The following is a 24,025-nucleotide window of genomic DNA, read 5'->3' on the forward strand; positions in this document are numbered from 1 at the left end:
GTGGGTTGGATCGCTTTAAATTTCATGCCTGAATAAAGCCCTTTGGTGCAAGTAGTCAAAAGTACCAAGATTCTTTCCTCTGATAAAATAAGGAGCTGAATAACGCTGCCAAGATTTTCAGACGGCGTGATTTCTGCGATCTTGTACGTTTATTCCTTATCCCAGTGAAACGTTGAGACAGTCTTTGCCATAAGGTGTAACCTCCATGACCGATTATAGGAGGAAGATCCTTTAACGATAGACCTACGATTAAAGAAAATGACCGCTTACGTCATCAATCAGCAGGTAATCAGAGATTGGGCCGTTTCAACACAGCCATGCTTGAGGTGGTGATGAGATTTTGTTTGTTTCATCTTTGCTATGCAGTGACACTAAATCGTGATCAGTTCTGTTCCAAGACCAACTCGTGACCAAACGATTCTTTTACAATGTGCGATATGGTTTTGTTCAGTGAAATGTAGGAATACTACGATGCATTATATAGAAGCGAGTGTTTTAACTGGGAAACATGCCACTCGTATTTTTTCATCCGAGCTCCATCCGGGACGCAGAGGACCAAAACCAGGACATAAATCTCGATATGTCACTCATGAGGAAATCGATGATAAATTCGTTTTGATAAATTTGGAGACTTGTTTGTTTGTGAATATGTCGAAATAATAAAAAAAATCACACGTTGGTTTGAAGATATGAAATGCATCATGGATCTGAGTGATGTATCTAAATAATATTGGCTGGCTTTTTTTCGTGGTATATCAGATGTATTCCATTCAGCTAGCATGATATTGAACAAGTCGAAGACAAGTAGCTGAATGGAATATATCTGATATACCATGAAAAAAAAGCCAGCCAATATTATTATACATACACGCTCTTAATATCCATATTCTTGAAGGCCAACGCAAGCTTACCTGCAACTCCGTGCTGTTAGTGTGGCAGTCCAGTTACCTTCCAGCCGGTGTAGTGTTAGCGAAGGCCAATACTAGCACAGGGAAGCTGATTATTATTATTATTATTATTATTTTCCCTGTGTAATTTACTTAGTTGCTTTTAAAATCGACAGCTACACATGACGGAGCGACCTGGCAGCCAAAATTCTCTCAAAATCTTCTGCTTTTAACGATGCAAACCTGGCAGCCATGTTTCTTTACAAACTGTCACAGTTTTATGTCTCCGACGTGTCTCTTTTCCAGTTTTTCAATGTCTGTTGGTCTGTTTTTCTCTTGTATGCATGCATAAAGAATATATAAATGAAGTTTTGGCAGCCTTTGGGGTGTTCAGCACATCTTTATTTTCAGTTTATTTATTTAGTGCTTAAGACGAGCACTGGATTAGTCTCGTCTTCTCTCTTTCCCAGCCAAAAAAGAAATGATTGTGCGCATGCACAGCAGAAAAGTTGTCACTGGATCTTCGCATAAGCTCTGATGTGTGATGTCATGTTGTCTTAGCAACGTGTAATATTATAGCAATATTGCACGCTCATTCTCCATTAGGGAGAGTGGCGTAATACACAGAGGATAAGCGATATGATAGCATGCAATATTATCAATAAACCCACTAGAAGGGAATAGAATACATGTTTTTATTCCATCGAAAAAGTGGCCTGTATGTATAATAATTCCTGATATTTCACTCTGATGACATCACTTCCAGTGTTTTCCCACTGACTGGGCACGCGTTGTCAAAATGGCGAATCGGTTCAAAATTCTTTTGATTAACTTGTGTTTTTCTTTGTCAACGTGTCCATATAATATAAAGAACATTACATGGTGATATGAAGATCATCTTCTCATGTTGAAAAATCTCACTTGTTCACGACTTGATAGACTTCATATCTTTGCGCAACTGTGTAATATCCTCTATTTACTCCATCCACATTCACTGGATATGAGCAACCGTGTGCTCTGATTGGCTACTCTACTACCAGGATATCAGCTCATACACCATCTCATCTCATTATCTCTAGCCGCCTTATCCTGTTCTACAGGGTCGCAGGCAAGCTGGAGCCTATCCCAGCTGACTACGGGCGAAAGGCGAGGTACACTCTGGACAAGTCGCCAGGTCATCACAGGGCTGACACATAGACACAGACAATCATTCACACTCACATTCACACTCACATTCACACCTATGGTCAATTTAGAGTCACCAGTTAACCTAACCTGCATGTCTTTGGACTGTGGGGGAAACCGGAGCACCCGGAGGAAACCCATGCGGACACGGGGAGAACATGCAAACCCCGCACAGAAAGGCCCTCGCCGGCCATGGGGCTCGAACCCGGACCTTCTTGCTGTGAGGCGACAGCACTAACCACTACACCACCTGCTCATACACCATGAGTAGAGAAAAACAAAATGGTGGCGCGTGTTGCTGAAGCAACCGATGACGAAATAAAAACTACTTGAAAACAAAACCCTGAAAAAAAAAAGTATTTGATGGTAAGAATGGATTTTTTTTTTCGAGAATTATCGCATTTTTCACAAATTGCTACTGTCACTTTGTCGGTTTGTTTACATTCTAAGCATAAATTATTGCATCGGCATTTTGTATGAAGTTTTTATTTATCGAATTTGCAAAAACTAAAAATGCTCCATTTCTCAAAATCCAGTGAACGTGGATAGAATAAAACAGTTATTCCACTCAATCTCGTCGTACATGGCTTATTTCGCGATCAGCTCATGTACGACTCCGTTTCAGGGAATAACTGCTAAATGTGCTACATTGGAAAAGTAGCATAACTACATTAACGAGGCATCCAAATCTACGTTTTTCTGTTAATTAAAAGTCTTTCCTACGCCATGTGGTGCATAGGGTGGCGATCTCCGTTTTCCGTCGCCCTCGGCCTCTCACCCATTACATAGCTAGGGTCACAGTGGGGGGCAGGTCCTCTGGTAACCACTAGAGTTTGACTCCCCACTTGCATCTGTATTGCAGCATGCCTCGCCAGAGGACAGTAGGTACCATTTTTATAATGGTCTTTGGTATGACCCGATTGTGAGTAGAACTCGTGATCTCCCGATCGAGAGGCGGACACACTAACCACTTAGCCACTAGCTGGTTTTTCTGTTAATTACAATGATTACCAATGAACAATGGTGATAAGTTTACAAAAGTTCGTTATGCAAGTGAAATCCCCCCCCCCAAAAAAAACCTCTGACTAAAAGTAAAAGAGAACAAGACAAACTTTAGTTTTAGCTAAATGACAAGTTGTTTTTTATTATTATTATTATTATTATTACTAGCTAGAATGATAACTGACATTACAATACAAACAAGCTGGATTGAGTAAGTAGCAGCAGATTGATTACAGTGACTAATATTAGGTTTGATTTGAGAAAAATGCAGCAAAGTACAGATAGTTTAAAAACTAAGCTTAAGCTGAAGTAGAGTAACAAACCCTCTGCTCTGTGGTAAAACACGCAGTAGTCTGTGTGACCTGAAATAAACCGATCTGTTTGATTGAAAGCATCAATGTGCAATGTTTTATTTGTCCAAGAAATTTTACTTTGAAAAGTCAAACCTCGTCCAGCTGTGGCGCATTAAACTTGATCTCTTCCTTCAGGGCTTTAAGTCCATAGGATGAGGGATAATATTACTCTATCATGGTATCAGGAATGAGAGGGACTGTTCTGCCAGAGATTAGCACGTACAAGGTCATACGGAAAATCGCTGTAGCCTCCGTGAGGCTTTGTTTACACAAACATGGGATTAATAAGAGAACATGGGATGGTCAAGTGTGGCGTCCCGCATGCCGAGAGCTGGACGGTCATCTCGTAAATGCGTAACAGATGCTGTGCGACTCCGGGAAGCAGAACGTTCTGCGTTCTTCTGATTAAAGCAGCGTGCGACCCAAAAACACTCAGTAAATCACCAATTCAAATGAAATGCGTGTTAAATGGTGATAGTTATGTTTATATTTTCCAGAATGTTTGGTTTTGATGCAGAAAAACGTTCCAAGCCACTCTCGCTTCCGTTACACTTGTCAAAACATAATGCTCGCCAGAACACGTGATGCCTTTTTCTTTGCAAAATCAGGAAATAAACGCTTAAGAAAGCATCAGGAATATCAGTGCTTGATAAACAATCAAGATAAAGGTGTCAAAATCCTGTGCGTCACGACGCATAGTGCTTACTGCACAAGCTACCATCTTTTCCCAAATCCTTTAAAATATTTAGAACGCTAGATCTGGAAACAATAGTAGATTTGGCTGAATCTAAGACTTGAACACAAGCCAAACTCTACTAATGCACACATCCCCGCATACACTATGAGAATGTTATTAGCAGAGGTGCTCTTTCCTGCTGTGAAGCACACGGTCTATGATATTAGCCAGTCATTTTGATACACTGGGGAAAACACATAAAGGAAAATGTAGCTTAATCCATGATGATGGACTGTATTTAGGAGCAAACTTGTCTTACTGCACTGACAAATGGGCAGTCTGAAACTGGGAAGATGGTGAACTCCATGCCCTCGGACTCATTCCTAGATTAAAGTTAATGGATACAACCTTTTTAAAAGCTGTCTGATTTATTAGCGACCTGCAAAACTACAACTGTTATCAGGCATCCCTTGGTCTCGCGCAGTACCAGCTCCGGGAACTAGAAATGTTTGGCCTCAAACTGGCTCCATTCAACAAATAGATCAGCCAGCAGTGTGACCTGTCCTCTTGACCCCTCTTGTGGTTTGAGTCCTACCCAGAGAGGTGCTTGTATCAGGTGACCTGGAGATGATCCACATCCACTCCATGCCGACTCTCCACTGGTGTTCTGCTAGGCTCAATGCTTGGACCCTTTGTCTTTCACCTTTCAATATCAACTCTGTTGGCAAGGTAATGGCTTTCCACTCCGTTTCAACTTTTATCCGATCATAATACTCAAAATGCCCCACATGTCTAAGCTTTGGTTACTGTCTGTCTGGAGTTTTGAATGTTTTCCCACCACACAAAAACATGTCAGTCGGTGGATTGGCTAAACTAAAATCATATCTACACCACCCCGAGATGGACTAGCTGCATTGCCACCTCATGCCCAGTGTTCCTAAGCTCCAGCACAACCCATGCCAAGACAAAATGCTTCCTGGAGAAGATCACGATCCTTTATCATTCTTGGCACACATTGTAAAAACTTAACGTGTTGCAGGATGACCCTGCATGACCAAGTAAAGAAGGATCTGAAAATGCGACCACTTGTTATCCTAAGGCTTGACTTCACTTGCTCCTGGATCCCAAATGCATCAGGATAAATAGTTTCCAATATTCCATGGTTCACTCATGTCACTCCATTGCCGTAAGCCATAAATGGACCGTGATAGTGTGCGTTTTCTGTTTCTGATTGAGAACATGATGTGGATATTTTTGCTACTGCTTTTTGTTTGGTCGTCCCCCCCCCCGTTGTTGAGTGGTCCTGGTATCTGCTCTTGTTCATGGTTGAAGCAGTTTTTCTGGTTGCTCTTGACATACAGCAGGCTTGAGCAGTAGATTTTTCTGGCCTGTAATCCAGCTGGCCTGATATCCGAGTCAAGGACAATGGTTGATTGCTCTCTGCATGTGTCCGTGTGCTCCGTTTTGTGTTACTGTCTCTTGGTTCCACATGTGCAGTCTTTGTTTTTGTTGGTAGCTGCTTTCTCAGGACCTTCATCTTTCTCTTCACACCAATTGCTGCCAATGTTTTTCACACCTCAGTCCAGACTGGAATTGTAGTGGCATTACACCACTGTTGTTGGTGTTCCAGCATTGGATATCAAAAGCATTGTGACCAGCAGACCCATGCTGATATTATTACAGCCTTTCAAGTTTTTTTTTTTTGGTTCGTGTTGTCTTATGAAGCGATTCTAAAGCGACTTGAAGGCGCCATTGCAAATTGCAGAAGGATGGGACATCATCATGGCAGCTCTGCAATTACTTGATTAATGGCAGGAAAATGAGTGCCGTGTATTTAAAAAAAAAAAAAGGGGTTTCTTGCCTAGATTCCATTACATCTCCGTTTATCCAGATCAGATCTCAGCCTGGAAAACAAGGCGTTGATTTTGCATGTTGCAAAGATCGTGCAGGGACGAGCTTAAACTCATCTCAATTTAGGGCGAGTGCCAACACAAAACCACCGCAGAACATTAGCATAATTGCTAATACTAACCATCTGACGCAAACAACTACCCGAGTTTCTCTGCAGTAACAGAGACTGCAGGCTTAGGGTTGGATTTGGCTTTATCAGAGAGCGCTTAAAACACTTCCATGAAGTGGAATGTGGTAAACATGCAGAGAGGAGAGGAAACAAATGCCTCTCTCTTTCAAAGAGGAAATGGAGGATTTTGTTCTGTGGTTTGGAGAAATGATTAAATTTCTTAACAGGTGAAATCAAATAACCTTCATCGTTGATCTTTTATCCGAGATCACCTGTCTCTAATAATTCTCTTGAGGCTTGTTCCCCCCCCTGCTCTCAATAAAAAAAAAAAAAGAAAAAGTAACCAGCTGACAGGAAGTGCTTTACCAACTTCATTAGATCACTGTGGTACAAAAGGAACACCACACTGGCCTGGTGACAGAAACTCTTCATCACACCATCGTTGATGGTGTGATGAGTCTTGTATTGCCAGTGAGCACCAGCACTGCCATCTGAGACTTTTTTTTCCAAACCCGCATTTCCAGGTGGGCGATGGTTTTATTTCATGGCTTGTCCACATCCTCGATGTGTTGTTCACCATCCTACACACCACACTTGCACTTCTAAACTTCTGAAGCCAACTCAAGAGCAACAGTAAGTAAACAGACAAACCGCCCTCTTTGTTCTGCCAGAACATGTCATCACAGAAGGAAATCAGTTAATCCGTTTCATCTGCTGTTCTCGGTCCAAACACTGTCCTCAGTCTTGGTGCTTACAAACCTCCTCCTCTAGTGATGCGCAGAATGAAGAAAACTATAACTGGGTTTGGTTTGGTCCCATTTACCTAGATTAAGTCCGACAGGATTTATAGGAATAATCCCGATTTGCACAATTACCCCTGAACTCTACCTTCAGCCATCTGTCCACCAGAGGAACGACGGCCGATTTGAATTTTTTGCCTTGTAGTTCCAAAAGATTGTTTGGTTCCTGCTCAACCGCTGGAAATATGACTCATTTTCCAGAAATCAAACGTTCCCATCAGAGAAATCACACCCAATTTTAACACCTGAGTGGTTCCTGTTTGGTGTCCAGCATTTGTACGTTGTGTATCAGGAAAACTCTGGGCAACCTCAAAGGTTGCCAGGTACAATTTCCATAAGGATTGACTTGTGGCCTTTAATGCAAACGTCTGAAACCACCAGGTATCCTTTTGTCATCTTGCGTAATGATATCAAGCTGCACTAAAGAAAAATAATTCTGGTTACCCAAAATACCTCATAGTGTTCTGCCACACAGTGAGGTTTCGCTCATGTTTAAAGACAACAGATTAAGAACTGGAAATGGTTTGAAACACCGTTATATCTCCAAAACAAAAGTAGAGAAGAAAAATTCAGCCCTCCAAGCCGTAATGAATCCCACAGTCCTGCTGAAGTGAGCAGCGTGTACCGGCTGAAGAGTGAATGCAGGCCCACAGCCGCAGATCTTCAGATGAACAAAGCTTTCTGAATGAAAGACGAGCGAGGAGAATGTGAAGTATGCGTTTGATCCCTGATCTGCTCTCAAACATGTTTTGCAGTGATCTGCAGTGGCTGTCCATAGAGGTCACTTTACTGGAAAAAGAAAACAGCATCTTATTTCTTGTTCGGACCCACCAAGGCCAACCTGGTGGTACTCCCTCAGATTTACAGGACATTTCCACTCTAGGAATCAGGAGCCCTTTCCAGAACTTTTTGGCATGTTTCCATCAGAGGAACCAGGATGGATTTTAATTTTCGGTTTCTAGTTCCAGAGGACTGCTGGAACCAGTTTACACTTGAGGGAACCAGGATGGATTCAAAGTCTAATGCCAGAAAACATTTTAGTTCCTGCTCCACTGCTGGAAATCACGAACCTTTTGTAGAACTCAGGAACTTGCTGCACATTTCCATCAAAGGAACAAGGGCTGTTTATAATATTTAGGTTCCTGCTTCATTTCCGGATATAAGGAACCAGGTTGAATTTTTAGTTCTGGGTTTAAAAAAAATGTTTAGGTCCTGTTCCAGCACAGAAAATCAAGAACCTTTTGAGAAGTTAGGAACTTTAGGCCTGTTTCCACCAGAGTAACCAGGGTAGATATACATTTTTGGCTTGTAGATCCAGAAAACTTTAGCACCCCCCAGAGTTGGTGCTCATTCTGAAGACCAGGAACTTGCAGAGTGGAATACTGCACATCAGTTAAACAACAAACCCTGCTTTCTGTGTTTTCCATCCTTTTATTACTAACATTTGTTTTACGTCAAGGGAAGCACAATGTAATGAACAAAAGCAAGACGTAAATCTCAACCTTCTGTGTTCAGCATCTTGACGTACTTTTACCGTTTACTGGATGTTTATTTTATAGTCAGTGTTTTTGCAGTTGGTGGAGCTGCAGCACAGGAACTTGCTGGTCTGGAATTTTATTGGTCTCTTTCAGAATTTGTTTGGACAAGTGTATTAAAAAAGAAGATAAGAGCTCTTACCTGTCTTGCCTCCTTGGTCCCCTCGGTCCCCCTTCTCTCCTTTAAGTCCCCGTTCTCCTCTCTGGCCTGGGGGACACAAAGTCATAGAGACATCAGTCTTTTCATAAAGCCAACACAACCATGACCACTTTCAGCTATCCCTTTGGCTTTGGTTCTCAATTTTGCACTTAATTTCTCCCAGAAAACTGATCAACAATCGCTCACGCAAGTTAAATGATCTGATGCTCTCCTGAGCTGTAGATGTGCTCTTACTTCTGTCTAACCAGGTCATTATTAGAGACAAATTGCTGAACTTCCCTCTTGGAAATGGGTTCCTCAGATGGTCAACAGTTCCAGCCTTTCAAGTTCTGCTCATCAACTTCTGCAACTCAAAGCCTCTGCAGAAGCTTTAAAAGGTTCCTCAAGAGGAACAATCCAAAGAACCTTAGACATTTTTCCCTCCTCAAAGAGCACAGATTTTGCTTGGCTACATTCTTCTGAAGACTGCTTTCATGCTCCTTACCCCCAACTCTCAGCACGTTTGGTTTTTGGACACAGTGGTGATTCCAAGGTTGGAATTCACAAGGGGACATCAAATGCTATTTTTTTTTTTTAATCTCTTGACCAATCTGTAAGTTGTGGGCCAAGCAAGAAAACAACCGTGGAGGACAAAGTGTGTGAAAAAATTACTCACTTGTAAGCCAATATGAGGAAATTTCTCAATGTTGCAATGTAACAAAAAAAAAAAAAAAACATCTTGCCAATTTTGGCTAAGTTCACCTGCCTGGAAGACAGCAAGGTTTCACAACTAGCTCCAGTTCTCTTGATTTCTTTGCCTCCAGAGCTACTATGGAAAGCTAACAATGACCATCAATCTTATTTTCATCTGCAATTATAACTATATAGGTAGTGCTGCTACTAGTGAAGATTGGTTGTCATAGTTACAGTGTGCCCATCATGTGACCTGCTCACTCCCATATCAGCACAAAAGTTGCTCTGGCCAACACATTTTCTGTAAAAAAAAAAAGCCCACTGGGATTCTTTACTGGTGGTTGGCATGCAAGTATTGAATTCCAGATGAAACATGATATGGATGAGTTATGGCAAGAATGAAATGTTCCACCTGTAACCAACTGCATTTGAAATCTGGGGCAATACAACTCAAATGCGACTTGCACCTGGGTTTCGTTCGAAAGTGGCTCAGCTGTGAGTTCCGCTCCATATAATCTCATGTGCTTTAGCAGTCAGATGTGGATGAGTTCATCGCAGTCATTCCATGGTTTGCTATACGGGATGCTAATACCAAGTATGTGATTAACATTAAATAACAGACACCCCCCCCCCCCGGCTTTCTGAATCAAAATTGCGGATGTTGATTAAGCATAGCCAGCATGTCTGAGTTTCTCTGAAGCAGGGACTCCAGGCCCAGCGTGGCTCCATCTCTCTCGGAGTTTGAGTTGGCCTGGATTTATCACAGAGCTTAACACTCACAGAGCTTAACACTCACTTGAGGAAGAACAGAATACATCGTGCCAAGATTAGATGGAGATAAAGCACCTTTAAGTAGCTGATACATGTAGACTGGACAAGCTCATGGAGAAAAAGGAACGCGCTTCATGCAGTATTCATCTAATACACATGTTCCTCACAACATGTCCAGGATTTGAGAAGCTCGCGTAAAAAAAAAAAAGTGGACACTGTTCAAAGTTGACTAGCAGAATTACACGGCCGTGATTTTGCGGTAATGTGCGGGAGAAGGTGGAATCAGCTAGCATCAGCTGCTTTAGTAGTTTTACTCCACTGAAGCACGTCCATGGCATCACGCTTTTTGTTTCCAACTAGCTACAGCAGAAACTGCGACACAGCTAAAGGAATTAAATAAATCTATACCTGGTTGCTGAAACACAGGAGTAAAGCTACTGAACGACTAGCTAGCATAAAGATCTCGAACGTAGAAGTCTACAATAATGTGAAATTAAAGTGTTCATCAATCAGAGATACTATGTGAGTTGCTTAAGAAGTCAAAAATAACACTTTGTCGTGCTGTTAAAGGAAAACAATCAATGATTACTGGACTTAATTTAACTTTTTATCCATTTAATGTTGAACAGTCACAAAAATAAATCAGTTCCTGTTCACACTTGCGTTATAGCAGCTATAAACCAGTGTTGTAATTGAGTCACTCAACCTCGAGTTCAAGTCTAAGTCATTAAAGAAAATTTCGAGTCAAGTGAGAGAACAAGACTCCAACTGCACCATTTGACAGTGGCTGATGCTGCCTTTACGTGAAAGCGTCTCTGCTACTGTGTTGGACTAACGTTCCTGCTCGATTGCGCCATTTTAGTTCATAGGCTACAGATAAAAAGCTTGTTCATTGCTCAGCAAGCCCTGCCCACTATCAACAGCGCAATGAACATAGCGCGTCACTTCCTTCTCTGGGTGGAGTCTTACCAAATGACGATTGAAGTTTGAGGTTGTCCCCTCGATAGTTCTTCTACATATGGAACACATAGCAGTCCATCGTTTCCCACTACACGAGTCTGTATAAGCAAAGCGGATGATCCTAGCGGCGTTCTCTCCAGGCATTTTAGCACCATTAACGTTAGTTTGTTCCTGAACATGACATTTGAACAGGTGAATGTGCATTCTCTTGCACGAAATTAGTATAAAAATTAATGTAGATCAATATGCTGAATTATGGGGTGTTACAAAAAAAATGAGAAAATCCGAGCCCTCATCTTCAATTTACGAGTACTACAAGCCTGCTATAAACAGACGTTCCATCACAAGCCTCTCTTTTGAAGTTAACGCAGCTTTTCATGTTTGCGAGAAACCATGAAGTCTACACTTCCTCCCTGGCATGCAAAGCGTAAAGCTACAGATTTATCCGACTGTCAATCGGGACTCCCTTCACCGTATCAGCAGGTTTTCCATCGCTTCTGGCATACAAGTCCCTGTGAATGAGCCATTACTATGGAAACGGTAACGCATTTGAACGTAATCTAAACCTGCGATTTGCAGCTAATGAGTACTTGCAAGCTTTTATATCTGGGTTGTAACATCGCTGATGCTAGCTAGCTAAATATATTTGTACAACATCCCAGAACCACAACTAAGATCAGTTATTCTGCTTCTAGCCAAGGCTAGTTATACAATCCCAATTCCAAAAAAGTTGGGACAAAGTACAAATTGTAAATAAAAACGGAATGCAATAATTTACAAGTCTCAGAAACTGATATTGTATTCACAATAGAACATAGTCAACATATCAAATGTCGAAAGTGAGACATTTTGAAATTTCATGACAGCAACACATCTCAAAAAAGTTGGGACAAGGGCAATAAGAGGCTGGAAAAGTTAAAGGTACAAAAAAGGAACAGCTGGAGGACCAAATTTCAACTCATTAGGTCAATTGGCAATAGGTCATTAACATGACTGGGTATAAAAAGAGCATCTTGGAGTGGCAGCGGCTCTCAGAAGTAAAGATGGGAAGAGGATCACCAATCCCCCTAATTCTGCACCGACAAATAGTGGAGCAATATCAGAAAGGAGTTCAACAGTGTAAAATTGCAGAGAGTTTGAACATATCATCATCTACAGTGCATATCATCAAAAGATTCAGAGAATCTGGAAGAATCTCTGTGCGTAAGGGTCAAGGCCAGAAAACCATACTGGGTGCCCGTGATCTTCGGGCCCTTAGACGGCACTGCATCACATACAGGCATGCTTCTGTATTGGAAATCACAAAATGGGCTCAGGAATATTTCCAGAGAACATTATCTGTGAACACAATTCACCGTGCCATCTGCCGTTGCCAGCTAAAACTCTATAGTTCAAAGAAGAAGCCGTATCTAAACATGATCCAGAAGCGCAGACGTCTTCTCTGGGCCAAGGCTCATTTAAAATGGACTGTGGCAAAGTGGAAAACTGTTCTGTGGTCAGACGAATCAAAATTTGAAGTTCTTTATGGAAATCAGGGACGCCGTGTCATTCAGACTAAAGAGGAGAAGGACGACCCAAGTTGTTATCAGCGCTCAGTTCAGAAGCCTGCATCTCTGATGGTATGGGGTTGCATTAGTGCTTGTGGCATGGGCAGCTTACACATCTGGAAAGACACCATCATTGCTGAAAGGTATATCCAGGTTCTAGAGCAACATATGCTCCCATCCAGATGACGTCTCTTTCAGGGAAGACCTTGCATTTTCCAACATGACAATGCCAAACCACATACTGCATCAATTACAGCATCATGGCTGCGTAGAAGAAGGGTCCGGGTACTGAACTGGCCAGCCTGCAGTCCAGATCTTTCACCCGTAGAAAACATTTGGCGCATCATAAAACGGAAGATACGACAAAAAAGACCCAAGACAGTTGAGCAACTAGAATCCTACATTAGACAAGAATGGGTTAACATTCCTATCCCTAAACTTGAGCAACTTGTCTCCTCAGTCCCCAGACGTTTACAGACTGTTGTAAAGAGAAAAGGGGATGTCTCACAGTGGTAAACATGGCCTTGTCCCAACTTTTTTGAGATGTGGTGTCATGAAATTTAAAATCACCTAATTTTTCTCTTTAAATGATGCATTTTCTCAGTTTAAACATTTGATGTCATCTATGTTCTATTCTGAATAAAATATGGAATTTTGAAACTTCCACATCATTGCATTCCGTTTTTATTTACAATTTGTACTTTGTCCCAACTTTTTTGGAATCGGGGTTGTAGTTCTGTCCTCAGCTCGAGGTAGGCTTGGGAGAAAAAGCAGGCAGGCAAGATTAGAAACAACCTCCACCTGGTCGCCTGTGGTTTATAATGGGCACGGAGAGGCAGCAGGAGAGAGATTTGAGTAGGTGGTTTGGGTGGAACCCATTATGAGCATAACACAGATGTTCAGTGTGCTCCAAGAGCCAGAAAGCTTTCTAATCTAACCGAGGATGATGCCTTCCCACATGCATCTGTCTCCTGCTTCAGACCTCACCTCACACTAAAGTAAGCACAGACTGTTTGCCTTTCACACCCGCACCCAAAGCCACACTTCAAAAAGCGCTTTTCAGCACCAGGATACGGAGAGTCAAAGACTGTCCTCATTATACAAATTGACTTTTTCATGGTTGGGAGGTGGGGAATGACATTTTAAAAACACACACTTGTACCGAGACTCCAAGCTGCAAAATAGTGATGCTCACTCATAGGCAGGGATATTTGAGAGGTGGTGATTTTTCCTTGGTACATCCATTATTCATTTTTCTTTTTGACTTCATAAACCTGACCCTTGTGTTAGCCGTTTATTGGAAATCAAACCCATGTATATTCAACTGCTTGGTTCTTAATTAGCTTCATATTTCTACAGTGTGATTCTGGCAAAAAAAAAAAATGTATATCAGCAGAATGTTCTGATCACCTTGGCTTTAAGTTGAAGTTGTTTCCAATTTTCAAAGCATGCTTTCCAGAGTTTAATGAAAAGCAGCGAGTACATTAAAGAAAAAAAAAGCCCCTGGCTCTGTTCTTCTCTCAGGCATGAGGAGGTCGAACTCACAGCTGGGTTCAGCTGGATGAAAAAACACTTTCAAACAAATCTAGTATGCCACTGATTGAAACCTAAATGCAGCAATTTTGTTAAAAGGCTTTTCATTTAAATGCTGTTCCTATTTAAATCCACCGCACAGCTGTGTACAAAACAGGCTCCAGGTGTGCTGGACAGTCTGTAAAAAAAAAAAAAAAAAGGATGAGTTCCTAATAAAATACTTTGAGGAAGTGTTACTTATCCAAAGGACCCCTGAGGAACTCTGGTGTAGCTCTGGGAGCGAGGAAGTTCTTTGTCTTGGCTGAAGAGAATTTGAGCTGCTTGTGAGACATCATGTACTGCTGTGCTCACTTTTTTTTTTGCAACTAGAATATTAACAATAAAATATTTTTGATGCAACAAGTCAAACCTCATTCACTCACTAAGAGAACTTTTTTTTTTTTCCTTTCCCAAATTGGAAAAGCACTGTTGCGACCAAAATCAGTGGCAGCAGCCATTTTGGTGAGAAGGTAGCTCATGAGTGCAACCTTTTGTCATTACAGCCCACAACACCTTTACTGATTCACTCATTTACTTCACAGACTCAATAAACCCCTCCCATATCAGTGACTCACTAAAAGAATTGCTCACCCAGTGATTCTTTCAGACTCCAAGATTTACTCCCTCATTCCTGTACATTAGATGGCAGTATACACCAAAATGCATACCATTAATCTGTTCATCTCTGAGGTGAAGAATGGAACTCACTCACTGAGTCGCTCAGCGACATTGGCGCCAGTAAGTGTCACTCATTTACTACTGACTCACTACGGTGATTCAGCAACATTGCCAGTAAGATTCACTCATTTACTTCACAGACTCATGAACTCACTCAGTGATTCAGTGACTCGCTCAGTGAATCACTCACTCACTATTCATCTCTGAGGTGAAGAATAGAATGCAAGTCACCAAGTCTCTCAGCAACATTGGTGCCAGTAAGATTCACTCATTTACTTCACTGACTCATGAACTGACTTACTCAGTGATTCACTGAATCACTCACTCATGAGTCATCATCTTGGAGATGAAGAATACAATGTAACTCACCGAGTCGCTCAGCGACATTGGTGCCAGTAAGATTCACTCGTTTACCTCACAGACTCACTCACTCTGTGATTCAGTGAATCACTCACTCACTATTCATCTCTGAGGTGAAGAACAGAATGTAACTCACTGAATCTCTCAGCAGTGTTGGTGCCAGGAAGATTCACTGAGTGAATCACTCGCTCACTATTTATCATCTCTGAGGTGAAGAATAGAATGCAACTTGGAGTCTGTCAGCGACACTGGTGCCAGTAAGGTTCAGTCATTTACTTCACAGACTCACTCACTTTGTGATGAACTGAATCACTCACTAGTAATCATCTCGGAGGTGAAGAATAGCATGAAACTCTTTCTCTGAGAGTCACTCAGTGACTCCCTCCTTCACCTTGGAGGTGAGTTGTACAGAACCCTGCTATGCTATCCTTGCTCTATGATTATTCCCACTAACTCTGCTCCAGCTGAATAGGAGTTCTTAGTGAAAGTCAGTTCCCTGATTGGATAATTAAGAAGCCAGAATGAGGATGTTACGTGCGTGTTGCCTTTTACCTTTGGGTCCCATTGGTCCAGTATCTCCTTTCTCCCCATTTTGGCCATCGATACCATTGGTCCCACGAAGTCCTTGAGGGCCCTGGATGCCTTTTTCACCTGGTATACCTGACAATATATACACTCACACTGAGTTTCAGTATTTACTTTCCCAGTTCTGCTGTACCAAGAAAATGAGGCTCCAATTTAAACAAATGAAAATATCCGTCTTTATCAGATTTGGGAGGATTGCATCATGTGTGTTTCATACTGTGATGCAGGCCAGACCATCCAACACCATTCCAGAACAGTCTGTAAAGTGTGCGCATATCACATACACGTATGCACGTCTGAGACGCTCGGGCCCGAACAGTGATCTATAAGCTAATCGCTTTAGAGTAGAGTAACTGCTTTCTCAATTAAATGCCAAAATGGAGGCTGTACGCACAGGAGGGAGTTGCGGCTCGGAGAGGAAAATATGTAAAGACTGGAGAAGCTCCATTACTGAACGCACTGTCATACACTCACACAGAAATGAAGTACTGCTTTTTTTCCACTTTGAGAACATTTCTGTGTGTGTGTGTGTGTGTGTGTGTGTGTGTGTGTGTGAGAGAGAGAGAGCGTGAGATATACACACACCTCTAAAGCCTGTCAGGCCTGGGATTCCAGTAGGCCCTAAAGGTCCCATGTCTCCCTTCTCACCTTTTGGTCCTGGAGGCCCTGAAAGATTGAGGAGAAAGAGGAAAACAAACATTTACTTTTCACCAAACAGCTTATTTAATTAGCTTTAAATGAAAAAAAAAAAAAAGTCACCCAGATCACTAACGTGATTAACGAATAAGCCAGAGTGGTGGAAGGAGGGAACTCTTGATTGATGGATGAAAGGAAGGAATGGGGGGATTAATGGATGTATAGACTGATGGATAGATGATTGTGTGTGCTACAGCATAAATATTGCAACTTGTTTCCTGGATGTTCCCCAACATTAAGTGTAACTATAAATGGATAAAATGTATGTTGTCCTTTCATTTACAAAAAAAAGAAAGATAGTTGTTGGCTGTAGAATAAGAGGACTAAACCACAGAACATGCTGTTTTTGGAAAAATGGTCAACTTTGTGGCTTCACGTCAGACCACAGCATATTATTGTTTGGTTTTATTCCTTTCTTATAAACCTCGGCGTAACCGAAAACTCCCAAAACTTTGTCTTGACTAACATCAGGCCCACACAGACACGATTTCAGACTGTGGATGATGAGGCGTAGTGCCGAGCTCTCCTGCACACTTGGAGCGCTCCAGTGGTCCTGTTATCATGGCCGGCCAATGTTTTTGTTACGCTTGGATTTCAGTGCTCCGCTGTGCTCTTTCCATCAGGTTTACTCAAGAAAGGAAAGTTTTCTGATGCAACACGCAGACATGAAGCTCAAATCAGCGTCTCGGATCTCTGAAGAGTTTTTGGGACAGGTTTATACAATCAGCTGTGATGAAGGAACTTTCTGTGAGAGGTTTTTGTCAGGACCGGAGGTTCTGCAGCGGTCTGTGTTCTCGCTCTCTGGACTGTCGAGTCATTAATCCATTACACCGAGCCAAGTGCTGTCAGGAGGGCGTTAGTGGAAGATCCATTTTGCTGTTGATTTGCAAGCCGTTATGTGGTTTCCTTAATGACTGGGTGTAGGATTTGGTTAGTGATTTGTTAGTAAAAAAAAAACACGAAACAAAAACGACTGTTTCACTGGACACTGGGAGTTCAAAACGTTCCCATGTACAGGCGTGAGCTGGTACAGAAACATCTGGACTTTACACTGCCAAAGAACCCCAAATCAGAGTATTTTCTATAGTGAATAATAAATTGCTTTCCATAAAAATGTCATTAGGGGCGGCACGGTGGTGTAGTGGTTAGCACTGTTGCCTCACAGCAAGAAGGCCCTGGGTTTGAGCCCAGCAGCCGACAGGGGCCTTTCTGTGTGGAGTTTGTGTTCTGCCCATGTATGTGTGGGTTTCATCCGGATGCTCCAGTTTCCCAGACAGACAGTCCAAAGACATGCAGGTTAGGCTAATTGGTGGCTCTAAATTGACTGTAGGTGCGAATATGAGTGTGAATGGTTGTTTGTCTCTGTGTTAGCCCTGCGATGATCTGGCGACTTGTCCAGGGTGTACCCCGCCTCTCACCCATAGTCAGCTGGGATAGGCTCCAGCTTGCCCGCGACCCTGCACAGGATAAGTGGTTACAGATAATGGATGGATGGATGACACTTGTAAATGCCCCAAACCCAAGGTTTTTGGAACCTCTGAAATCCTTGACTGGTCTCTTTTTTTTTTTTAAGCAAAATTGAAAAATGGAAAGAGACATGCACACAAACGGTCCCTGTTCTCCACCCAGAGACCATGGGGGATGCAAACATTTGCACTCAACTATAATATAAAAATACACTTTCAGTCTTTTAGTTACTAAATCAAATCAAACTGGGCTAATAAACTGGCATGCCTCTCTTTCCTATTACCTTCGATGATGCTGATGTTCTTCAGGGCCATGGAGTGCTCCCAGTCTTTGAGCCTGAGGTCCTCAGTGATGACGTTAAGAATCTCAAGCTCGTTCCTCATCTGCTCCTCCAGATAGATCTGCCTGATCTTGGCACTCCTGGCATCCTGGGTCACATTGCCCAGCTGCACCTGAAGAAACTCCATCTGGAGCTGCTGGGTGCTGACGTGGCTGCTGAGTGAGTGGTTGATGGAGCCCACGGTCCAGTCCACCTCTTCCAGTTTCTCGTGAAGGACGTCCACTCGACTGACCATTTCGCGCAGCGCAACATCGTGGTTGTGGATGGAGGCAGTGGCTCGGACCAGAGCTACTCCGAGTTCGCTGCCGTTTCTCCGGCTACTTCCCACTTGCTTCTCCATCTGGGCCATGAACCCCGTGGCATGTTCACTAAATGCCTGCAGGTCCCGGATATCCCGCTCCAGAGCCTGCACCAGGTGTCCTGTGAGGAACACAAGAGCGTTCCTCATCCCAGAAAAGCAAGGATTAAGGAAAGACCTGACTGAAATAAGCATCCATACCAATACCTTCATTATTTTGCGAGAACAAAAACACCAACTTACAGTGGGGCAAAAAAGTATTTAGTCAGTCACCAATTGTGCAAGTTCTCCCACTTAAAAAGATGAGAGAGGCCTGTAATTTTCATCATAGGTACACTTCAACTATGAGAGACAGAATGAGAAAAAAAAATCCAGAAAATCACATTTGTCTGATTTTTAAATTTATTTGCAAATTATGGTGGAAAATAAGTATTTGGTCAATAACAAAAGTTCATCTCAATACTTTGTTATATATCCTTTGTTGGCAATGACAGAGGTCAAACGTTTTCTGTAAGTTTTCACAAGGTTTTCACACACTGTTGCTGGTATTTTGGCCCATTCCTCCATGCAGATCTCCTCTAGAGCAGTGATGTTTTGGGGCTGTCACTGGGCAACACGGACTTTCAACTCCCTCCAAAGATTTTCTATGGGGTTGAGATCTGGAGACTGGCTAGGCCACTCCAGGACCTTGAAATGCTTCTTATGAAGCCACTCCTTCGTTGCCCAGGCGGTGTGTTTGGGATCATTGTCATGCTGAAAGACCCAGCCACGTTTCATCTTCAATGCCCTTGCTGATGGAAGGAGGTTTTCACTCAAAATCTCACGATACATGGCCCCATTCATTCTTTCCTTTACACGGATCAGTCGTCCTGGTCCCTTTGCAGAAAAACAGCCCCAAAGCATGATGTTTCCACCCCCATGCTTCACAGTAGGTATGGTGTTCTTTGGATGCAACTCAGCATTCTTTCTCCTCCAAACACGACAAGTTGAGTTTTTACCAAAAAGTTCTATTTTGGTTTCATCTGACCATATGACATTCTCCCAATCCTCTTCTGGATCATCCAAATGCTCTCTAGCAAACTTCAGACGGGCCTGGACATGTACTGGCTTAAGCAGGGGGACACGTCTGGCACTGCAGGATTTGAGTCCCTGGCGGCGTAGTGTGTTACTGATTGTAGCCTTTGTTACTTTGGTCCCAGCTCTCTGCAGGTCATTCACTAGGTCCCCCGTGTGGTTCTGGGATTTTTGCTCACCGTTCTTGTGATCATTTTGACCCCACAGGGTGAGCTCTTGCGTGGAGCCCCAGATCGAGGGAGATTGTCAGTGGTCTTGTGTGTCTTCCATTTTCTAATAATTGCTCCCACAGTTGATTTCTTCACACCAAGCTGCTTACCTATTGCAGATTCAGTCTTCCCAGCCTGGTGCAGGTCTACAATTTTGTTTCTGGTGTCCTTTGACAGCTCTTTGGTCTTGGCCATAGTGGAGTTTGGAGTGTGACTGTTTGAGGTTGTGGACAGGTGTCTCTTATACTGATAACGAGTTCAAACAGGTGCCATTAATACAGGTAACGAGTGGAGGACAGAGGTGCCTCTTAAAGAGGTTGTTACAGGTCTGTGAGAGCCAGAAATCTTGCTTGTTTGTAGGTGACCAAATACTTATTTTACCAAGGAATTTACCAATTAATTCATTAAAAATCCTACAATGTGATTTCCTGGATTCTTTCCCCCCATTCTGTCTCTCATAGTTGAAGTGTACCTATGATGAAAATTACAGGCCGCTCTCATCTTTTTAAGTGGGAGAACTTGCACAATTGGTGGCTGACTAAATACTTTTTTGCCCCACTGTATGTGAAATCACTTTGAAGGTTAACTTCACATTTCATTGAATTCATTTATTAAGGTTTAGTAGTTATAAACTTCACATCAAATCCATTCAGCAAGTCATCAGCTGATGGTGCCTTTTTGTTTTTCCTTCTGCATTTGGGTTGTACCTAGTTGCCTCAGCTCTTCGCTGTGGTTGTGGAAGAGGCGCTCCAGCTTCCAGATGTTCTCCAGCAAGTCGTTTTGGGAAGGTAGCTTGCTGAGAGACTCCTGCAGAGCTTCGGAGCGATCTCCCAGACGTGTCACGTTCTCCAGCAGAGCCTCCTGCTTCTCTGATGACACCTGGGACCTGGAAACTGAGGAAGACAGAACACACACACACACGCACCAGACTTACAGTAGTGGTCATTTAAGGAGTTGTGTGTGTCGGATCGATCATGCTCGAGAGCAAGCAGGCAAGTCAGAATAATAAAAACACATCCAGTTTCAAAGCAAACTAATCCGGGACAAAAGGTACAGTGTGGGGAAACTGATCTTCGACTTGGAATCGCTGTTTGATCTGGCTTAGGCTTTGTTTAGTCAAGTAAGCCAATATTGCGCCGAGATCAACAGATCTGCGAGATGATTCTTTTAGTGACCTCAAAACACCTCGTTACAGGGAGGGAAAAAAAATACAGGCTATAGGAAGCAGGCGTGGACATTCAGTCACGGAATATAGATCAGATCTTTGAAATTCTTTGTGGAGGGGCTTGTTGGAAACACGATGAGAAAGTTGTATACATTTTTCAGTAGAATCCAACCATAAAATCAACACTGTTTTGGGAAATTCCTCTGTAACATTTAGCTAAATAGGGAAAAGGTACAAACTTTTAGATATACAGTCCTGTGCAAAAGTCTTAGGCACATGTACAGAAATGCTGTCGACCAAAAATGGCTTGAAAACAATAGTAAGTCATAATAAATGAAACAAAAAGTTTCATTAAAAAAAAGGGGGGGGCAGTTTCATAAGGAAATGAGATGTAGGTTTTACTGAGCATCTTGCAGAACCAACCACAGTTCTTCTGGACACTTTGTCACATTCACATCTTCATTTTGCACCAAAACCCAGTAGCCTTCATTATGTTTTCTTTTTTTAATCTGAAAAGTGGGCTGTTATGGAATATCCACTTTGGACACAAGGAAAAATGCCATGAAACTTCATGCTATGGAACTTCAGGAGTACAACTGTGCACAGTATGTTCGAAGAAGATATACTGCTCAGATACAAACCCTTTTTTTGGGTAACATTTAATTTTGTGCTGGAAAAAAGAAAGGAATGTTTTGACTCAATAATGTAGAAGTCATATAGTCCTGGATATGACTTTAAACTGCAACTGGTGGTGAGTCTCAGGTCCAGGAGGACTTGAGTATTGGGAAAGTGGAGTTACCCCTTAATCACTATTGCTCCCAGGTCCACTCTGACCTGGAGTGGTAGCACCTGCCTGGGTTCCAGCTATGGGTTAAATGGTACATCACCAATAAGGCGCTGGCAGCAGGGCACTTTTCGGTGCAATGTGGCAGATGAACCCAACAGGGTCAATGGGACACCACCAGATGGCATGTGGAAGAGCCACTCAAATGGCCAATGGCATCACTCATGCAAGTCAGTTGTCACTGCATTACTTATGTGCACCACTTGGCATCAGGTCTGGAGGTCCAGAGAGACAACACGATGGGGGCATGACATTTGTCTTACCTTACTGTGCAAGGCACTTCGTTAGGAAAGGAGAATAGTATGCGAGAGCTCATGAGGCCAGGCGTTCCGTGGCGGCTTGGCCGGGCCATTCGTGCTGCCGCTGCAGAAGACTCTTAGATTAGATTAAACTTTATTGATCCCTTTGGGTGGGTTCCCTCAGGGAAATTAAGATTCCAGCAGCATCATTACAGATAAACAGAGAAAAGAAATAGAGAAAACTTCTAGATAAATTAAAGTAAATTAAGTATTTACCGATACAAATGTATAAAAAGAATAAGATATGGGGAAGAGAGGAAGGGGGGGTGGCGGTAGGAGAGATATTGCACTTTATATTGCACATTGTCCGGTATTGCTTATTGTTAGGCTAGGCTACTGCTCCTTCCCATCCTCTGTCCTCCTGTTACCCTTCCTCCCCCCCCCCAGAGAGGAGTTGTACAGTCTGATGGCGTGAGGGATAAAGGAGTTTTTGAGTCTGTTTGTCCTGCACTTGGGAAGGCACATTCTGTCACTGAACAGGCTCCTCTGGTTGCTGATGACGGTGTGCAGAGGGTGACTGGCATCGTCCACTTTTGCGAGCCTCGCGGCCCATCTGCATTTCAGCGCATCCTAATGAAGCAATCATTACTAGCAATTACTAGCTGCCACCGAGAAGTCATTAAATAGAAATCGATAAAAGTTTGTATGAAAGAAAATAGGGTGACTTTTGCACAGTACTGTAGATTCAAAATGTTCCTTAAAAACACTATGCAAGTAAAATTGAATCGAAGAACATTTCATGAATACATCATATAGAAAAAACTGAATGAGGAAAATGAAAAATAGATTAAAGGGGAACTGAAGGCAATTTTTTTAAATCACAATTCTATTTATCGTTTTATTAAATATCGGAATGCATTTTTGATGGCCTTTGTGTCACTGCTGTAGCAAGTTGAGTGTTTGAAATATGCTCTGTAATATCAGTTCATATGTCAAAGCAATGGCTGTAAATGATTCATTGAGACCTGTGAGCTCAATTATTTGATTGACACAAAGGTAATATATCAAAGGTCATTATGTCAATTGAATTGTATGTTCATTATATCAAAGGTCATTATGTCAATCAAAGGTAATATATCAGTCCGTATGTCAAAGCGATGGCCGTAAACGAGATTCGTTGAGACCTGTGCGAGATATCGTAGGACGGAAGTAAAACGTACCACAGAAATCAGTCACCAACATCTGCCAACGTTATCAAAAGACGTGCGCGCCCTCTTTCGAATGCTGACGTAATCAAGCCAGAAGTTTTGTTTGTTTTGATAGCAATCAGGAAAGTTTGAAAAAAGTAGGCAGTAATCGTCATTTAAACTCGTTTTTGTGCAATACTTCGTTTGGAAAACAGTTTTCAAAATGGCGGCACTGACACCTGGCTGACACTTCATGTTTCGAAGTCTCGCACAAGTCTCGTGAAGATCACGCGGATAAGCGACGCCTGCCGTGGACCAAGCAAACTAAATTCAACATGGCTAAAAACCGAATAGGCCTATAAGTATAATATTTAATCGCAATTAGTTGCCAATACAAGTCACGATATAAGGTTACTAAAACCGAAAAAGTAATTGAATAACACATTAATTAAGAAATAAAGCAAGTTTTAAAAATGACTTCAGTTCTCCTTTAATATACAGTTTATTGACACAGGACTTGATGTACATCAGCAAACATGCTTGAGAGGGATTTCATATATTAGATTATGAAGTGGGTGGAGCTCTTTTTTTATATAAAAGTTGTTCACTGTTGAGATGTAATATTTTATTGCTAGCATGTAAGAAGAGCAATTTGATCATTAATTCATTTAATTAATTTTAGTAAAGTGAGCTAATCATCTAAGCAAAGACTAGAACAGAAAACAAAAAAAAACCCTGAACTC

At 42.2% G+C, this 24,025-nt stretch overlaps 1 protein-coding gene across 7 annotated transcripts in view; it reads right to left on the reverse strand.

Moving 5' to 3' along the window:
- scara5 (scavenger receptor class A, member 5 (putative)) overlaps nt 1–24,025 on the reverse strand; it is a 118,051-nt gene that overhangs the window by 14,091 nt on the left and 79,935 nt on the right. For 6 of the 7 annotated variants that reach the window (XM_060913910.1, XM_060913907.1, XM_060913905.1 and 3 more), the window contains 5 exons: nt 20,555–20,740; nt 18,210–18,686; nt 16,349–16,429; nt 15,731–15,838; nt 8,601–8,666 (listed from right to left, as the gene is read on the reverse strand). In XM_060913910.1, the coding sequence (XP_060769893.1) occupies nt 8,601–8,666; nt 15,731–15,838; nt 16,349–16,429; nt 18,210–18,686; nt 20,555–20,740 (918 nt within the window). The remainder of the gene's footprint in view (nt 1–8,600; nt 8,667–15,730; nt 15,839–16,348; nt 16,430–18,209; nt 18,687–20,554; nt 20,741–24,025) is intronic. The other variant, XM_060913909.1, reaches the window with a different exon arrangement.

Source organism: Neoarius graeffei, chromosome 2 (genome assembly GCF_027579695.1).
Source record: "Neoarius graeffei isolate fNeoGra1 chromosome 2, fNeoGra1.pri, whole genome shotgun sequence".
NCBI classification, from domain to species: domain Eukaryota; kingdom Metazoa; phylum Chordata; class Actinopteri; order Siluriformes; family Ariidae; genus Neoarius; species Neoarius graeffei.